Source organism: Gobius niger (genome assembly GCF_951799975.1).
Source record: "Gobius niger genome assembly, chromosome: 3".
Classification (NCBI taxonomy): domain Eukaryota; kingdom Metazoa; phylum Chordata; class Actinopteri; order Gobiiformes; family Gobiidae; genus Gobius; species Gobius niger.
This window is the reverse complement of record NC_136854.1, coordinates 33,648,711-33,664,584: the sequence shown is the minus strand read 5'-3', so window position 1 is coordinate 33,664,584 and position 15,874 is coordinate 33,648,711. Positions and strand designations below refer to the sequence as shown.

Below are 15,874 nucleotides of genomic sequence, written 5' to 3'. Positions count from 1 at the left end.
AGAGGAGATCCCTTTGAAGCTAGCCCCGAGATCCTACGGAGTGGAAATAACAAGGTTACACTGAGTAAAATAATGAACATTTTTGCGATGTGACGTTCATGACCGACTGGCTCTTTTGAACGGCTCTTTTTACGGTGAACTGTTCGAACCGGATCTCAGTTCTGAAAAGATTAGATAAGAAAAGTGCCTTTTATCGATTGCGTCTTAGATATTGTGTTATTTGGCCCTTTAAAAGAGCCAGTCTTTTGAACGGCTCTTTGAAATGAACGGATGCCAAAGACTCACTAAACATTTCTGATAAAATAGAGTCCGTGTAGAGAGAATTAACTTTGAAATTACAAATGCTGCTTGTGTTCTGTTTCCGGTTTGGTACAGTCTCCACTGTGGAGCTTGATCTGGTCGATCTCTGCCGGAGCAGAAAAAAGACTGGATCAGTGTTTTTGTTTGATAGAGGTGAAGTGCAGGGCAATGTGCAAAAGGAGGGGTCAGAACTTCCATATCCCCACCTACGTATTATGTACACACAGTTTCACTAGTGCAGCGGTTAGCGCTCGTGCTTCACAGCTAGAAGGTTTGATTCCCACCCGTGTGGAGGTTGCATGTTCTTCTTCTTCTTCTTCTTCTTCTTCTTCTTCTTCTTCTTCTTCTTCTTCTTCTTCTTCTTCTTCTTCTTCTTCTTCTTCTTCTTCTTCTTCTTCTTCTTCTTCTTCTTCTTCTTCCTCTTCTTCTTCTCTTTCTCTTTCTTTCTCTTTCTTTCTCTTTCTTTCTCTTTCTCCTTCATCTTCTCTTCTCTTTCTCCTTTTCCTTCTTCTTCTTTTTCTCTTTCTCCTTTTCCTTCTCCTTTTCCTTCTTCTTCTTCTTCTCTTTCTCTTTCTCTTTTCCTTCTTCATCTTCTTCTCTTTCTCTTCTTCTTCATCTCCTTCTCCTTCTCCTTCATTTTCTTCTCTTTCTCCTTCTCCATCTTCTTCTCTTTCACTTTCTCCTTCTCCTTCTTCATCTTCTTCTCGTTCTTCTTCTTCTATTCATTATTATTATTATTATTATTATTATTATTATTATTATTATTATTATTATTATGCAGTCTATGTTTTGGTCTGGGATGAAACGTGAAGTCCCATTTGCGATGACAAAACACTGCTGCTCCTGTGATCTGAGGAGTCCATTGGGAAGGGGAGATATGTTTTGCTTCTCTACCCACAACCTATAAGAAACAGTGGGGATTTTTTTTTTTGTGGACTCCAAAACCATGACTAAAAATCATTGCTAAGAAGAGCAGTTTAAACTGATCTGACAGCGTGGACCTCCTCAGGCACTGTGCAGACAAATGTTTAAATCTTCAGTTTAGAACAAGTCCAACAGAGGCATCGGAGAGTGAGCAGGGATATTAGAGAATAAAGATGAGATATATAACTCAGGGCAATAAGGAAAAGAAAACGGTGTAGTGTGTGGCGCGGAGCCAGCTGGCTGCGATTTTAAGAATGTAGGCAGTTTTGTAGATGAAATTGTGATATTGACGAGCTGATATTGTAATGCTGTTTTTGAGGTTTACATCTGAAAGGAGGCCTGCTGCCAAGACAACGCCATAATTGGGAAAGCACAGCATCTCACAATTTGTACAGCAAATACATTGTCAACAAGTTTGAAGCCGTGTTTTCTATTGTTACAGCGCAGACTAACTTTTAAAGGTTCTTTGAAAGAAGTCCAGTTCTCTAAAATCACTCACCTGCGAGAAGCACTGAGGCAGAGACGGTTAAACACATACAGTACATATTTGTGCCCTTGGACAAAACTCATAGCATCTATTCACCAGTGGAACCAAATGCTCTCGGCTATCCATGAGTCTTCCATCATTTTCAATGTTTTTTTCTCCTGAGTTTGGAAAACTGAAACTACGGGCCAGATCTTGTGCCTGGTGCAAACTCTAAACACTATGGGGCCAGATCTTGTCGTTCATAGCGCAGGCTGTAGAGCAGACGAGTACGCAGACGGGTGGCGCTCCTTGCAATCTTCAGTGTCATACCTGGCACAAAAAGTGGGCAGGACAGGATGCAGCGTGCATGTTTAGTAAAGATTAAAGAAATAAAACTGTCCCTCCGCTGCTGCAGCCACTCACTGCAGATCCAAGATGAGCGGGCGGGGAAAGAAAGGCAGCAGCCTCGCGTTGGACACCGTTTGAATGCGCAAAGTTACGAAATGTACAGGATTTAATGGATCACAAACTGTCACATTGGCTGCGGAGTTGTAGAGTTGTACAGTAGTTGCAAGAAAACTGTAGCATATTGGAACATTTGCGCTACAGCTGCAGGATTCTTGGAGCGGCTGAATTGGAAAAAAAAAAAAGTTGCTATTGACCCTGTAAAATGCGCTTCTTTCTTTTGGACTGGGCTGTGGCTACACAAGGAGCATCATCAGGAGGTAAAGACTGACACACAATGGAAATGTCACCTGAAAACACAGATTAGACCTGGTGTTGTGGCACTTGAAGGCATGTGTGGTTTATTTATGAAAACTGTTGTTGTTTTGGTGTTAGGGGTGTGCGAGTTGATCTACTGTATCAAAGTAAGCCTGTGCGCAACCTATGCTCAAGCAGACTTTTCAAGGCATTTTGCTTTTGTTTTCAATTTGACGTCGATTCTAAGGAAGAAGACAAGGCAGCGCGATGTAAAGAGGAGAGGAACATAATGTGAAGGTTGCCACAGAAGAGCAGCTCCGAGTGCTGCTTGTAATGAACCACGCCTCAGTCAGCCACTTTTTCTTAAATAACGCCCTCTCCCTAGTGGCGCAGCCTTTAGCGTAACATGCAAGATCGCACATGTACCACGTTGCGTTTAGAGTTGCGCACGGACTGCGCCAGTCACAAGATCTGGCCCTACGTTTATTTTCTGAGTGGAGAGGGCGTCGCTCATTAAAGGACTGAGGCGTGGTTTATTACAAGCAGAACTGAGGGTGGTGCTCTGATGGCAGCCTCACACTAATTTCCTCATTTACATCGAGAGACACTGCAGGTGAAAAGGGAAAAAGAATAAATGTAGAGATATCAACTTGAAATCAATATCTGAACATTACTGATATAGATATGAATGTATAGCAATTTTTTTTGTCATGTTATGTTTTCATTTCATGATTGAGTCATATAAAAATGTATGGTTTTATTTTATTGACATATTAGTAACAACGATTTTTTTCAGAGGGTTATTTTGGATATCTTGTTTAGTTCTTTAATAAACTCATTATAAGTGTAAAAAATCTGTAAAAACTCAAATTCTGCCATGTTTTTCTGGGTTCAAAGCTGAATAAATCAGGCTAGGAATTAGATATAGAAAAATTCCTTCTGAAAAATCATTCAAAATTTTGCTAAGTTTAAAGAAAGTCGGTATAAACTACTATAAGGGCTCGCCTGCTGCCCGAGTGGGGCCTTACCCTCATACAGAGAAAACCAGCCCTGGAGTTTTTTTTCCATATTTTGCGGCTCCCAGAAGGAGAAATTCCATATTTGGGTGATGGTGTCATCACAGGGACCCTTCGCAGGACACGTGGATGTAAAATCTGTCAGTATTTGTGAATGAATACCTGTTGGAAAGACGGCGATGGAGCTGCTACTTCCGGGTTATCTTCGTCTTGCTTGCGGCAAAATATCCTAAAATACACATCATACGGGGTAATTTTTGTCATTTTTATACTCTGACATGAAAACTAAGATGTAAAGGGAGGAAACGAGATAAAAATCTCCACTTTGGCCACTGCGTGAAAAATCAATACTATCACCTGCCGTGTCTCGCCTTAAGCAAGATAGGCTCTCACAGGTCAAACTAAAAACTTGAATAACCCCATCCTGAGCTAAGCAAAGTTCGTGTCCCGAAAGTAAGACATGTCGCCTAAGCTGGTCCCGCTGTGGCGCGGGTCGGCACTCGCTCATTGCGTCAACACAACCAAAACAAAAGCACACGTTCACCCCAACTCCCCCACAACCCCTTTCCCTTCACAAATCACATTAACATTGTTTTTGTAACATTTAACAATTTATTACTCACTGAGCTTGGATAAATAAAGTAAGGTAATGGACAGAGCCGTACATTCCTAATGGTATTTCTCTGCTTACAGTCAATATTATGTAGTATTGCTGTATATAGGTTAGAAAACCCCATAACGGCCTTGGCATGTTTTAAATTTCTCATTTTGGTAGTGAAAAGAATTGTGTCTGGGAATGACACCTCTTGCGTTTCAACCGGCATATTTGAAACCTCAACACACTGTCTTCCCTTCTCTCCCTCCAGATTTCCATTTATACTGACGTGTGAAATCTGACAAGATATTCTCGTCTTCAAAGGGGCACTTTCTTGAGATTAAGATATGTCAAAGGCTTCAGAACTTGACAGACCAGCGGCTGATATAAAATTAGCTTCAAGCATTTTACAGATATTCAGTCTTGGGGACATAATAAGCGACACTTCTTATGGTTTCTTCATCTTTTTTTTCTTCAAACTTCTGATAACAATGACTCATCCTCAGCCATTAACAGCCACTTAGGAGCTATAGGCGGTGTTAAAATTCACTGTGCATATGATCAAGAATAAAGTAATGTAGGCAGTATTACATAATGCGATACTTTTGTGACTACGAAGCGATCTTTTCAAGTGCACCGCTCAGGGCAGGTCAAGAGGTCACATGCTTGCAGCTCCTATTGGAAATAATATCTTTGGTTATATACACAGCAGGCTGCCACTTCATAAAGAATGTATCATGGCTCCATCAGCTTTCCATTTTCTTCCACTTTTTCCGGGGCTGGGTGGTGAAGGCAGCAGTCTGAGCATCGATGCCCAGACTTCCCGAACCACGCACACTTCCTCCAGCTGTTCTGGGGAGATCCCGCAGGCCAGCTCAGAGACATAGCCCCACCGCCTTGTCCTGGGTCTTTCAGGGCGTCTCCGCCCAATCGGACATGCCTGGCACATCTCCCGAACGAGGTAATTAGGAGGCAACCAAAACAGATGCCCAAAACACCTTTTGACGTGAAGCAGCAGCGGCTCTACCCCGAGCTCCTCCACTGTGACTGAGCCCCTCACCCTGTCTCTAATGGTGTGTTCAAGCCAACCTGTGAGGGAAACTCATTTCTTGTTCTTGCAGTCCTTACCCCTACATATGATCATAGGCTCTAAGGCAAGGATAGACCCTACCATCTTTGCTCTGCCCGATCCCGTCATATCTCGGAAGCTAAGCAGGGAAGGGCCTGGACGATACTTGGATGTGAGACCGAGGAACACCAGGAAGCCTGGGTGAATGTAGTGTGTGAGTGTGTGGTTGGTGGTTGGAGGGGCCGATGGCACAGACTGGTTTCCTAGCTTCTGTCAGTCTACCCCAGGGGAGCTGTGGCTACAACAATAGCTTACCACCACCAAGTGTGGAGTGAATGAATAAGGACAATAGTGTAGCGCTTAGAGAAACTTGGTAATACAGGCTTGTAAAGCACAACACAAGTGTAAGGCATTATTATTATTATAGGCAACATCAGACCCAGGGGCTAAATCCAGCCCTCCAGCACAGAACCTCTGGCCCTCAAGATGAATTTAAGAAATATTGTAACACAAATACGGGATCAAATACCTGTTACAGTACAGCACTTTCAATATTTTCCATTTGAAACTGCGTGGAAGCACACCGGAGTCTGTTAAAGTCTTTAAAGCAGATCTACAGCTTGTTCAATAAAAAACTTTTGTGGAAAATTCAATATTTAATTCGATATACGGAAAATTATAGTTTTATTTTGGTTGTGGCTTGTCATCATAGATGTTGGGTCCCGAAGCCGTGCCACTTGAGAACCACAGATGTAAAGCATTGGCATTTGCAGAAAAAAAGTCATTTACTTAAGGCTTCTACGGTGAAGTTCGGCCCTTGGTGTTTTGGCAAGGATGAAAATCGGCCCTCCACGACGCAAACCTGCCTACCCCTGTTATAACTAGTAGTAATTTCTTCTAATTGATTATATATTTATATATATTAAAAAAAGGATTCATTATTTTCCATCCATAGGCAAAGCAAAGGCAATTGATGAATGGCAAAATCAAAAGAAATAAAAAGTTCCATTAACTTTCATTAAAATCTCATTACAAATCTATCTCAAATACTTAGTGTCTTGCCTAGGTTTCTATACAAGCCCCAAGGCTGACCTTGTTTAAGTATCGGACTTCTTTCAGTTCTTTTAGCTGTGAGTGTGTGTGAGTGTGTGTGTGTGTGTGTGTGTGCGTGCGTGCGTGCATGTGTTTTGAAAACACATTGGTCTGGTTTGTTGAAATGATCTATTGCTTGGTGGCTTTTGACCATTTAGTCTTTGGCTCTTGCTGTGCCAGAGCCATCTCAACACTCTCCCTCAGTCAGGTCGGAACGAGTTCAAGACAAGAGTAATTGTCCCTTTTAAGGAGGTCAAATACTGATGCAGTGGCCCGCCAAAAGTAAAGCAACGCTGCGGTTCTGTCTCCTTTTGGGAAAAACAATGCGTCCTTATGAAAAGGGCCGTTTATAGGGCATTATTTTGGCCTTAAAGGTTATTTGGGCTGAACATGTTGGTTGGATGATGATGGCTGTTGTTCAGTAAGCACTTCCCATCTGGATTACAGTGGCTCAACTGGAAGGTCGGTGGTTCAAATCATGTCATGCAGTGGGGCACTTTATCCGTATTGTCTGTGCGGATGTGGAGAGCCTGTGAGTGAGTGATGGTGGTCGAAGAGGCCATTGTCTAATCCTGCAGGTTGTTGTTATCACTATTATTATGTATAGTGTCTCGCCTTCTTCTGGTGGCTTTTGGGTTTATTATGGAACCAGAGATATAGGGCTTCTGATCAATGCTTTTCGTAGGATGTGAGCACTTCCCATGAGGGCCATCTATTAGAATTTTTTTGGCATTGGGATGGCCTGGGAGCTCTTTCAGGTTCTTCTTGAGTCCCTTTTAGATAGTGCCAAGAGATCCAAAAACCACTGGCCCAGTTGTGGCTTTAGTGCTCCACATTCTGCACATTTTGATCTCAAGATCTTTGTACTTGCTGATCTGCTCAAGCCTTCTTACCATGATGTCTGAGTCGTCTGATACTGCTACGTCTTTGAGTTGGCAGCATTTGTCCTTCTCGACCGTAAGAGCAGGTTCAAGACCCACCTTTTTAGCTTAGCTTTTTGCTGACATCTATTTATTTCTTTTAGTCCTATCTATTAATCTTGATAACTTAGATTTATTTATATTTTGATATTTATTTCTAGTTTCTTGACTGCTGAATGAAACGTTTACTATGCTATGCTATTGTGTCTTTTAGTATAGCATTGTGCAGCCGGCTACAATGTAACACATTGTCTCCTCGGCTTTACCTTTACTTTATTATGGTAAATGGTCTCAACCTCGCGTTCCTACCTTCATTAGGCCCAAAGCAGCAAGGAACCACTCACCCATTCACTCTCTCATTCATACACCAATGTACACAGACACTGGAAGCAAGGTGGGTGAAGTGTCTTGTCCTGTCGCCCCCGTTATTAGGCCGGAGCACCATCAGGGCTGCCAAAGGGGTACTTACAATCATATAGTTTTCCCCCAAAGTATGCGGTGAGGGTTGATAATATTTTAGAAAGCGCTAAGCAGTAGGACATCCCTTGTTTTTTTTTGTATGATAGGCTGATTGGTTAATATTCATTGCTTGTCACTGTGAGCTCCCCAATGGGCAATTTGTGGGGTGTGAAGTTGACAGATAAAGAGACAACATGCCTGTTCTAAACTCTCAAACACCCACTCCGAGCTTTTTTCCCTACACAGAAATCCAACAGGCCACCAGCGCATACTTCCACTTTCATAGCATCCCTCCATCTGAGCTGCAGCCCTTGATGTGCCTGGGCCCCTCCCCTTCTCCATATGCCTCTAGGCGCTCCCTTCGTTTCCCCCCAGGACTGGTGCAACTCCCTGCCAATTCTCTCCAATCCATCAGCGAGCATAGTCCAGCCCAAGGGATCTTCCGTGTGCTGTGGCTTGTTTTTTCCGCACACAGCGACCGGGTTCATGCCGAGAAAACTCTTCTTCACATTAGGTTCAAGTGAGAGGCAGACAGACCCTTTTTTTTTTTTTTTTTCTTACGGGGACTACCAACAGGATTCACAGACCAGAAAATGGGGAAAAAATATTGGCAAGCTGGAATTATAACCATTCATATTCCCGTGACTTGCTTCAGGCAGGCAAAATTATCATGTAAACCTGATCGCTGCCGGGCATGAGTGAACCACAGCAGCACACTGTAGCTTTATCAATATTTATACTTCATAAATAATGGTGGAGGGTTTTGTATTTGTTTATTTATTTTTGTACGGTAAGTCTGCAACAGCAGGCAGGTACTGTTTACTGTATCCTCAAAACAAAATGTGAGATGCATTTTATCTTATCTTTCTGGAACGTTTCTTATGCTGTTTTAAGTCATGCCCAGCCATTGTCTCAAGTTACTCAAAAACTTTGTAAAACAAGGATGATTTTTAGTTGTTTAGACACCAGTGAAAACACCACCGATCCAATGAAACCATAAGTGAACCAAACGTCAGGTTTAGAACTAGACGCTGCGTATCCGCACATTCTGCCAAGTCTTGACTTTAGTCTCAATACTGACGTTTGTCCATCTTAACCCCCCGTTCAAAGTTATCTTTCCAGCTTGTTGATGTGAAAGGCGAATTTTCGTATAATCCAAACAGTGAAACGGTTATCGGAGGCTCATGTTGAGGATCAGCACCACGGACAGCGCTCTCCCTCTCTCTCTCTCTCTCTGTCTCTCTCTCTCGGTGCGGGTTGCCTATCTCTCCCCTCCCCGACTCTCATCTTCCGGGCGCACACTCGGCAGCTGGCTGAGACACAGCTCCTCCTCCAGTTTGGTGGCTTTCCCGACCAAACATCCTTTGGACGTGAACTGTTTGGTTGAGGAGATCTCTTTTCTTGTTCTTTGGTTTTAAACAACTAAAGCTTCTGAAGGACGACTCAAAGCAGTACTTTTTCTCCCGTGCACTCGCCCTGGCATCGACCTGAGCTGCCTCCTCTTCCTGACCATGGAGACTTGGTCTGGCTCGTGCCCAGGCGTGCGCTGCTCTCTGGGTCTGTGGCTCTTCTTTGCCGCTCTCAGCCCGCGCGGCGCTGAGGCGGACATTACATGTGCGTCCTGTCCGTCGCCTATTCAACTTCGAGTGGAAGAATTACGACTCGATGCGCGCTTTGCCGAGTCCACCGAGGAGCCGGGACCGCTGAGACAAATACGAGTGGAGTTTCAAGACCAAGGGGAAGCGACGCAGTTTCCTAACGTGGATGGGATAACACAGAAAAGTGATTATTTTAACGAAAACCCAGAGAAGGCTTTACGGAGAGAGAAGAGAAGTGAGTTTGCTGACTTGTCATGGAGTGGGGGACTGGATTTCAGTGCGTCCGCAGGTCGTGGCGCGTCGTTGGACGGGCAAAAACAAAGCAAGTCCGACTTAAGATGGAACAGAGACGAAGGAAAAGGGAATAACCGTCAGGACGAACCCAAACTGTCCAGCAGTACTTTCGCTTTGACCGGAGACTCTGCGCACAACCACGCGGTCGTTTACTGGTCCGGACAAAACAGCAGCGTGAGTACAAACTCCTACACAACGTGGCATCGCGTGTCGCATCTTTGGCGTTGACCCATTGATAGTAGCTGGTGTGGAGACTGTGTTAACAGGTGCGTAATGGAGCGACAGTGCGCGCTGAGGCACACTGCTCCATAAGCGCCACAATGTATTTTGCCATAGGAACTTTCCCTGTGCCATTACGCACGCAGACACCTCCGCCGCTGACCTCCCTCTTCTTGCTTCTACATTACCCGTCCACTTTGATTGATTTTTTCCTTTATTTATAGCTCATGTGGAGTAAAAATAATTCTGATTTATTTGAACCAATTGCAGATTCTGCTTATATGCATGATTCATCAATCCTTTTCACTGATGCGCTGGTGGTTTTTCATCCAAATTAATTGATAGGGGAGAGAGGGACTCATAAATTATTACCGACCACACTGCCATTGCCCGCTCCTTTAAAATGTGTAGGTTCTTGTGTCTCTGGGTGCTCTTTCCACTCACCAGCAGGTGGGGGGGGGGGTCAATAAATAAACACCTGGCCACAATTGGAATACATTATGCGAGGAGCTATTCTTGTACCATTTAGACCACATTTGCATTTCAAGCTGGGGGGAGGGGGGGTGGGGACATGTTTTTGGAGTCATGCTCTGTGCTTTGCTCTGAGGGTTCATGCATTACCACATTGTTTCCAAAGGGGGTGTTCGGCGCATACTGGTTGAGGTATATTCCCATCTGCAATGTTCGTCTGTTGAGTGAGCTTGTGAGATTTGATGTGCATGTTGTAAATCATACACATTTCAAACACACCCAGGCGACAAGTATCGCAGGTGCTTCTTTATGTTACCTAAATCATGCCACCCCGTGTGCTAATTGCAACCACTGAAATACACTTTTATCAGTGAGCTTTATTTATGCTCTTTAAACAGAATATAGAAGTGGTTTAAATCACGACCCTCTCACTCAGAACGCCCTCACCGGACCATAATACAAACTGATTCACAACCTTGCCAGGGAGAACAGGCAGCCTGTGGCTTTCCTCGTCTTTTATGTGCATTCACCGGCTTAATGTGTTGTTGTGGCTGCTGCCTTTGCTTTTTGCTGTTTTATATTTGAAAAAAAAAAGAAAAAGTAAAAAAAAAAAATCTCCACATATTCAGTCTTCTTGTCTGACTCGATTATGACACGGTGCATGAACTTGTTTTTTAACCCGCAGTGTAGACTCAGGCAGTGGCAGGGAACGCTTTGTGTAGTTCTGTGCGGGAAAGGAGTGAGAGAGAAAGCGAGAGGGAAGGGGGTGAGGAGGTTATTGTAGTGCGCCGCTGCCTTTCAGCTCTCAATCTTTAATAATTATCTGAAGCCGTAGTGAGGCCATTACTTAAAAGCGGTGTTTTTGTTGTTGTGAGAAAACAGGACGAATGGGCTTTTGCTGGAGGAGAATGCTCCGGAGACGCGTTACTTCATCTTCATTGAGCTGTTGGCGCTGGCCGGGGGTGATGAATGAACTGGTGGGATTGCGAGATTGAGCTTAAAGCCCTCCAACGTGACTCCGCTGGTGGTTAAGGTGGAGTGAGAATAAGTGGGCGGCCATTAGGAAGAAGGATCGCGGGACGGACGAGCAGGTCCTCTCAGACACCTCCGTCTTTGGCTGTCACACACTGTGGCAGTCAACTCGAGTGTTACACATTATGAGCTATGTCCCGCATTATGCTGGATCATTTCCTCAGAAGGTGCTTTGACTGTGATGGCAGAAAGCCGACAGTTTCTGCGCTAAGATCTTTATTGTAGCAAAAGGTGTAGTTTAATCTTGAATCCTTCAACATTTTTCTCACACTTTTCGCTCAATGGTACACTGTGGCAAGTCAAATGCTCTTCATGTTTAATTCAAGTTTCAAGTTTCAAGTTTAATGGTTTTGTATAGCCCAATATCATAACAGAAGTCGCCTCACAGGGCTGTACCAAACATCAAGGCAATAAAACAGAGCAATAAATATGACAATTAAAAGTTCAGGTAAATATAATGGCAAATATAATGTCCAATAGGAGGTAGCGACGAGCGGTGTGGGTGTCCCCCGTCCTTAGACTCTCCAGCATGGCAAGGAAAAACGGGAGAAAAGAGAAACCTTGGGGATAACCACAGAAGGAGAGATCCATTCCCATGGACGGACAGGCTATAGACACCCAGGCCGAAGGATCCCTCAGCAGACGGGCCAAGATCACAGACGGTCCAGTCCTCAGATTCCAGAATGCAGGGTTCCTCCGTTCACCCAGGTTCCTCCGTTCGATCTAGACAGGAGACACCATGTGAATAGTGATGAACAGACTACAAATAAATTAAGTATTGTATCATGATAAGACAAAGTCTGCAGTCAGAAGAAGCACTCAGTGGACCGAATTCAACTGCATACAAAACGAGAGAAGCCGAAGAATAGGTTAAAACACAACTTCATAAGACCCCTCACTGATTATGTCTATGAAAGTCATCTGGAGAGAAGTTGATGATTCTATTCATGCTTTTGCTTTGACAAATATATTCGTGGATGGACATGCTGCCATTTGTATGAGCATTCAAAGACAGTTGGAAAGTACAGTATATTTGATGTTTCTTCTAAATTACCCAATCCAAGTCTTACTCACCATCTCTAATATATATCAAACTTCCGAGGAATTTGAAGAAGCAAATGAGCATTGTTAAAATTAAAATTAAAATTCATTTGCTGATTTTGGCAGGGGCGTGTCAAAGGGGTGGCCATAGTCAGTCTATCCCTGGAATCTGATTGACCTCACCAGGTGCCATCACGCTTAGAGGGGCTAAAGCAGTATTAGTAAGTAAGTAAGTAAGTGCTTTAAATTGTCAATCTGATTGTGGGCCAACTTGACCATCATGTATTTAGGTATAGGGGAAACCGGAGAACTTTGAGGAAACCCGGCTGGCTGCCTTTAGTGCTCCTCTGAAACGGTACACCGCCTCCTGGGTTTGTTCCTGTTTCAGAGCGTGGTGTCCTGCACTGGTCAGCTCTAGGGCTGAAAGATATATCGTTATCGTATCGAGATATGAACATTCAAGATATTAATATTGAAAAAGAAAGATATAAATGATATAGATTTTCATCAATAAAACGGCACTCTTTTGTATAATGATGTTTTTATTTTTCTGAAAAAAGAAAAAGGCTTGGTTTTCACCTTACCCATAGTTATATAGTATCATATCCAAATCGACATATCTGGCACAAATATTGAGATATGTAATTTTGTCCATATCGTTCAGCCCAAGGCAGCTCCTCCACTTCCTCCTCTCTCTCCTCCTGCACAGCTCCCTCCGCTCCCGCTGCCTCCTCTCGCTCCTTCTCATCATTGTCCTTCTCCCCTGACTCTGACATGTCACCATCTTCTGGAAAGGGCGTAGCAGACAAATCTAATCCACCTTACACCTTATTCTCCAGTGAACGTACATTAGGGGCCAATAACATGTGGATTGTAATTGTATGCATAAAGGATGAAATGGCACTCAAAAGATATAAAATGATCATGCTAATATGTTGAAATTCTACCGTTAAATGAAAGGTTGCGTAAAGACAATGGCCAATGCAGGTGCCACACAGACCTATTATGCACTCAAAATTTTAACCAAACCAACAGACATCTTTACGATATAAATAAAACTGCTGATTAATTTCTTGGAATTTGCCAAGAGAGGCCCTCAGTCTCCCTCTTTCCATCTTGAGTTGATGAAGCAGCCAACTTTCACACTTACCCCCAACATGCAGAATTAAAATCTGCTAATTGATAACCGTCCAACTGTGCTGCCTGGCCCCACTTCAGATGAAACTTGGCTGTGGGCGTGTGTGCTTTTGGCTTGACTGCCTTCACTGCGCGGCACCGTAAATCCTGTAGTAGTGGGGCCTTTCCTCTCAGTCTGATTCAGCGCAGATTGGTGGTGTGTGTCTATACGTGACCGGCTCGGGGGGGATGTTGGCGATGTGGTTTCCCCCCCGGGGGATGCTGTGTCCTATGAGGCGTGTACACAGTGCACTCAGTACCTGTCCAACACACTGCCCTTTCCCACGGAGGTCTGTCCATCCATCACTGCATGTTTCTTTTATGCCCGCGCCTTGAGCAATCACTATACGTTGACAAAAATGTATATAAGTCGCCTAAAAAAGCCACAGCAAGCTTTTTGTTTTTCTGTAGTTTCCTTGGAAATCTGTACCTCAGTCAAGACCTTAAAGCAGTACTAAGTAACTTGTTAAAGATAAAACAATCCTTTATTGATCTCACAATGGAGAAATTCACTTGTTACAATCGGCATTCAATAAGATCACTCAGGGTGTGCAAAACAGACAGGAAATGTGCAAACAGTTAAATAATACAAAAAAAGAGGTATCTTATGTACAATAAGTAAAAGAAAAAATCTTAAGGGCGGAGTTTCATCTCCCCCTGGTGTCTCTGGCCAGAAAACCACAATTGCAACTTGACTGCCATTGGACCGGAGCCACCAATACACACTAATAGAATCACAACGAAGAAGCTCACAGGCTAACAGGCAATGCTAGCGGCGTGCTAGCACCAGTTTAAACAGTATTTACAGCCAAGTTTGAGTGAAAACAATTATCTCCATTGTCTAATTGCATGTGTGATATCCCTCTCTCCCTTTGTGTTTTCTGTCAGTGTAGTATTTACTCTCATGGACAATTAATAAGTAAAAAATCGCAACTTGCTACAGCACCTGCAGTTGCGCTTTTGGCCTCAAGGGGCAAGAGTTACTTAGTACTGCTTTACAGTAATGTACAAAGACATATAGGCTCATTGATGCCAAATCTACACTTTTGGACAACCAACCATTGGGATTGCATTTACATTTCAGAGATTTAAGCCTTAAAGCTTTTATATGTGCAAACAAATTAAGTAGTAAATAGAGGTATATTATATACATACCTCTATTTACTACTTAATTTGTTTGCACATTTCCCATATATTTTCCACACCCTTAGTGTTTCTTGAGAGCTGATGGAACAAGTGAATTTCTCCATTGTGAGATCAATAAAGGCTTATCTTATAAAATACTTCACCTTCCAGTTACCGCCAGACCTAGATCAAATCAAAACAAAACTGAGTCTATACAATAACCCGGTTTAAAACCCAACTGCAGATTTCCTGATTTTACACGGAAAATATATATTTTATTCTCTGCAAAATACATTCTCTTGCTAATCCCAGCTCCCGCAAAATGCACACTGCCGTTGTGTCCTTGGGCAAAACACTTCACCCTACTTGCCTCCAGTGCCTGCGTACATTGGTGTAAGAATGAGAGTGTGAACTGGTGACTGGTTCCTTACTGTAAAGCGCTTTGGGCCTGATAAAGGTAGAAAAGCGCTATATAAGTTGAGCCCATTTACCATTTAAAAAGCCTTTAGGATTTTCCCAGTGCAACCACCCAATTACCCTTTTTGATTCAATTGCGATCTTTTTTTCCATTCTGCCATAGCATCCCTTGAAAACTGTACATGAAAAGTATAACGTGACGTTGAGATGTGTCATGTAAAGCACACATGACTATAACTTCAACAGAGCCTCCCTGAATGAAAGTGACAAGTTCTTTCCTGGAGTATCTTTGGGACTGTGCAACCTTCCTCCACCTCAGCAGCCGGGAGCGTAATGGCATTGTGACTGACAAGTTGAATTCAAAATGGAGGCCTGCACCGACGCATCGCGGCTGTGATCTTGACGGATTCAGTCCTTCTGAGGGAAACCTTGAGACTTCTTCCCCACAGCATAATCACACGGCACACATTCGTTAAAGCACAACATTTGTCGGGGGCCCGTGACAAGTGTCAGCTTTCTGCTCAGCTGCACATTTTCGGTCATTTATATTTTATAGTCGTTGCACTTCACGGAGATGCTTTGTCGTCCTGCTTATGAAATAGTAACTTTTTTTGCATGTTTGTGTAAGAAAACGGGATTGAATGGCGGCTGAGTGGCTATTACACTCGACTTACAGGAAAATCATGCATGCTGTGCTCATCCTCCAGCTAGGTACTGGGTCAAAATCGAAGAAGTCTACCATGTGTGCACTGTGGTCACCCTGATGTCCAGAAGCACTTTGATGGTGGGGTCCACGAGAAAAAATATAAATACCAAAGCACATCATGGGGGGTCTTTGATGTGGCGAGTCCTATAGAGGCTGGCTATTGAGATCTGCCATATCATCAGAATAACTGACAGGGGCCCTTTTAAACTGAAACCCCCCCTGGAGCCCCTGCAGGCAGGTGGAAGAGAGTTA

General features: G+C 43.5%; 1 protein-coding gene across 1 annotated transcript in view; it reads left to right on the top strand.

Annotated features, from left to right (window-relative positions):
• The first annotated feature begins 8,845 nt into the window (after nt 1-8,845).
• sorcs3a (sortilin related VPS10 domain containing receptor 3a) overlaps nt 8,846-15,874 on the top strand; it is a 332,565-nt gene continuing 325,536 nt past the window's right edge. Inside the window, exon 1 of the mRNA XM_079553286.1 lies at nt 8,846-9,609. Coding sequence (XP_079409412.1) covers nt 9,055-9,609 — 555 coding nt within the window. The 5' untranslated portion in view covers nt 8,846-9,054. The remainder of the gene's footprint in view (nt 9,610-15,874) is intronic.